Source organism: Mus pahari, chromosome 1 (assembly GCF_900095145.1).
Source record: "Mus pahari chromosome 1, PAHARI_EIJ_v1.1, whole genome shotgun sequence".
Lineage (NCBI taxonomy): Eukaryota > Metazoa > Chordata > Mammalia > Rodentia > Muridae > Mus > Mus pahari.
In genome coordinates this window covers 51804467-51808665 of record NC_034590.1, presented here as the reverse complement: position 1 = coordinate 51808665, position 4199 = coordinate 51804467, and the positions used below count along the sequence as shown (strand labels likewise).

The 4199-nt window shown below is 45.6% G+C and overlaps 1 protein-coding gene across 3 annotated transcripts in view; it reads right to left on the bottom strand.

Moving 5' to 3' along the window:
• Nucleotides 1-3347, bottom strand: part of Prc1 (protein regulator of cytokinesis 1) — a 21483-nt gene extending 18136 nt beyond the window's left edge. For all 3 annotated transcript variants that reach the window (XM_029547852.1, XM_029547855.1, XM_021196864.2), the window contains exon 1: nt 3224-3347. In XM_029547852.1, the coding sequence (XP_029403712.1) occupies nt 3224-3234 (11 nt within the window). In that variant the 5' untranslated portion in view covers nt 3235-3347. The remainder of the gene's footprint in view (nt 1-3223) is intronic.
• Nucleotides 3348-4199: the final 852 nt, after the last annotated feature.

Sequence of the window (4199 nt, the reverse complement as noted above, 5' to 3'; positions counted from 1 at the left end):
AAAAATAATTAAATCCAGAACTGTGTGTGTTGGCACACACCTTTAATCCCAAGCATTCTAGAGGGGGAGGCAGTTTGATCTCTGTAAATACAAGGCCACAGAGCCAGTTCAAGGACAGCCAGGGACAGACACGGGAACACAGACACACCTGTCTAGAAAAAAAAAAAAAAAAAGCAAAAACACCAAACAAAAGCCAGTGCATACTCATCTTCCAGAGGGTTGGAGTTCAATTCCCAGCACCTATACCACCACAATCATCTGTAAGTGCCATGGAATGGAGTACCTCTGACCTCTGTTGGTACACGCTAACAGACATGCAATAACAAGTGAAATCCGGAGGCCAGCCTAGGCTACATCATGGAACCCTTTCTTAATAAAACACCAAATTCAGGTACAGAGTCGAATGAGCAACTGTGAATGAGGGGCAAATGAAGAGGCTGGAGCTGGAGGGGAGATGGCTCAGACGTTAAGAGCATTGGCTGCTCTCCCAGAAGATCTGAGTTTCATTCTTTTTCTCCTAAAGGAAGACAATTAATTGGGCTGGCTTATAATAGTTCAGGGGTTTAGTGCTGCCCCCATCCCAGCCCTCCAAAAAGGGACCACATCTGGAGGTGTACGCCTTTAATCCCCACACTCAGAAGCACTCAGAAGGCAGGGGCAGCTGCATCTCTGGGGTTGAAGCCAGCCTGACCTACACAGGGCAGCCAGGGCCGTGTACAGACCCTGTTTTAAAAGCACACTACCCAAATAAATAAATAAATAAATAAATAAACAAATAAATCTTTTTTCTTTTTTTTTCCTGGTTTAACAAGGAACTTGTTTATTTTTGAGAAAAAGATCCCAAACATCAGGCTGTTCACAAAAATAATCCATGGTATAACCTTAGAAAACAAATTTAAGACTATTACACTATTTTCCTGTAAGATGCATTTGACATGCCAANTCCCATTCACAAAAATACATGGTTACATTCGTGTTGTAACAGTCCCACTCATGTGAGGGAAAACACACACCTCTAATGCAAAGCTGCTCTCGGGGTTACAAGTAAATGAGATGCCTCTGCAGTTAGGGAAGCAACGACTGAAATCATGAATGGTAAGAACTGTACTCCCTGCATAACAAGAGATTATTTTGGAGACAGTTGATAAAAACCATACAACTTTTTATTGTTAAGTCAAAGAGGTATCAAAATTAAAGCAAAACTTACAGGGTAAGACTTAACAAAACTACCAAGGAGCATCAAAGGAAGCGGAAATGTAACTAGGCACAGGGCAGTCATGAATTAATGACCACAGGAAGGGTAAGGAGGGACAACAGTGAGAATGTGCAGAAGAGTCTAGGGGAGACGATCTGTTGTTACTTGGATCTCTCACAAGCGCCTAGGTAAATGAATAATGGGATAAGATTTCTAAGCTCCACTATGTGCTTAAGAGCCATCCCCCACATTGGCGCTGTCTCTGTCATCTTCTTCCTCGGGCTCTTTTTCATCATCCTTTAACAATGAGACATAAATTCAAGGATCTCAAATCCTACTGAAACCAAGACAAGGGATTGGTGTGGCCTTCCTGCAATCTCAATAAGTCTGTCTCAGAAGTTTTTTTAAAAAAAGCATTAGATACTTGAACAAGCCACACAGGAAAACTTTATATTCCTTTTTTTTTTTTTTTTGAGGGGGGGTGGTCTCTTATAAGCTACTTTGGCTTTGAACCTCCTACCTCTACCTCCCAAGATAGTGGGGTATAGATGTGTCACTTCACCCAGCTCTCTGGGTTTCCTATTTTGAAATAGGATCTCTTTATATTGCAGGATGTCTGGTTACAGGTGAGGGTAATCATATCCAAATATACTTTGAATACAAATTTCTATTCAGTGCAATTTAGGATTTTACTAGTCTTCATAATGCACCATTAATCCCAGAAGAGCTTAATGAATAATGTCATTCATATGGGAATATCTGGAATCCTTAGCCTTGTACTCAATTTCTTTTCACAGTACTATTTATTACTTGTTTTCATTCTATTCCCAGACTCTTGAGACCAAGTATCTGGAGGTAAAATACTATGATCAAAATCTATAATCACCCCAGCACTCGGGAGGCAGAGGCAGGCAGATTTCTGAGTTCAAGGCCAGCCTGGTCTACAAAGTGAGTTCCAGGACAGCCAGGGCTATACAGAGAAACCCTGTCTCGAAAACAAACAAACAAACAAACAAACACAACAACAAAAACCCCAAAAAACTATAATCACAAAACCAAGATTCTTAAAAATTACAAAGCCTTGTCACCCACTCGTGGAGAAAATTATTTTATAAATTCGAAAACGGGCATTCGGACTTTTACCCAAAGAGTCATTTCTGATCGGATTTCCAATCCAGCACTCCCAAGCGGTGCCCGGGAATTTTCTTTTTAATAGAGGTTTCTTTTTATTTAGCCGCTGAACCATCTCCCTAACCCCGCCTAGTTATCTTAAAACAACCGGAAAAGAATTCCATAATTTGAATTTGTTAACTTGCAAGGAAATCAAGCCATTTTTATTTTTATTTTTCTTCGAGACAGGGTTTCTCTGTGTAGCCCTGGCTATCCTGGAACTCGCTCAGTAGACCAGGCTGGCCTCGAACTCAGAGATCCACCTGCCTCTGCCTCCTGAGTGCTGGGATTAAAGGCGTGCGCCACCACTGCCCCGCTCAAGCCGTTTTTCTAATTCAAGTAAAAACGCGGTACCGAAAAACACGAAGAAAAACGATACATTTAAAACTTCAGAAGCCGGGCGTTAAAAAAACCTTCGGGGCTTTTTGAACTGTCTCGCTCCGTAGCCCAGGTTAGTCTTAAACTACGTCTCCTAAGCTAAACTCGAACCGATTTTGTTCTAGCCTCCCGAGCCATGCGATTGCAGACTACACTTAGAGAAGCCCACACCAGTACAGGCTCAGCATTCGCACGGAGAAGCGGCCGAGTAGCCGGGACCTGAGGCGGCACCTGCGCTCGGCCGCCAGCTGCGCCAGGGCCTGAGACAAACCCACCCGGCCTCGAGGAATCCTGTCAACCCCGCGCTGTCACGCCCGCTGCTCGTCCCGCTTGTGGCCTCGGGCATAGATGCCCTCCGGAGCCGGCTTCGAGCGCCCCCAGCCTCAGACATCGGTGCCTGAAGACCGGCGAACCCAGGTTGTCGAACCTGGTACCAGACCCGCACCTCAGTAATGGGTCCCTCCCATAAGAGATCCGCACCTTCTCCTCATGGTGGACGCTCCAAGCCGTCCAGAATCGAGACCCTCCACTTGCCACGCGCGGGACGGAGAACGGTAAGCAGCCGCCGCAGACTTCCCCCGGAGTCCGTCTCCACTCTCGAGCCGTTGGACCCCGCGGAATTCAAACCGAGCCAGAGGCGGTGCCGCCTGCCAATTGGTTACAGCGTCCGCCACTCACAGAGCCCTGCCCTCGCCCCGCCCCTCCTACAGGGCAGCTGCCTAGGCCTGGGATACAGGGACCGCCTAGGGCGTGGGAAGTGCGTGCACTGGGAGCGCGCGGGCCTCAGTGTGCGCATGCGTGCCCGCCTCAAGGTTGGGGTGTGGGGGAGTGGCCGATGATGTCACCCGGGTCCACCCTGTCGCTGCCGTTGGGTTTCAAAATTTCGTGCTTTCTTATAAGTATTGGGGAGACTGCCAAAACAACTCAACTCCTTGCTACTCTCCAGTGTCCCAAGAGGAGCAGGGACTAGCAGGAAAGCTTAGAAGGCAAACAAACCAGGCTCTTCCTGGTACCTTAGAGGACAAGTTTATTGCATTTAATCATTAAGACACATCTGTTAATAATGATCATCACTATCCTGAAGAAAAAGATTTGAGTAGCGTTTCCAGAATGTAGGCGGCAGAGACAGGACAGGCAAATAGTTTGAGCTACAGGAAAAAACTGACTTGCCCAATTTAGCTGTGAGCAAATGGTGATTTGGGCTTTGTTTTTCTTGCACATTATAAGATTTAGGTAAATCAGGAAAACGTCACAATTCGAACATGACATCAAAGTATTAGTGTGTCTTTTTCTTCCCACTGACCCATAGCATCTGTATCCCATTTTCTTTTTTTTTTTAAAGATTTATTTATTATTATAAGTACACTATTGCTGTCTTCAGACACACCAGAAGAGGGTGTCAGATCTCATTATGGGTGGTTGTGAGCAACCATGTGGTTGCTGGGATTTGAACTCA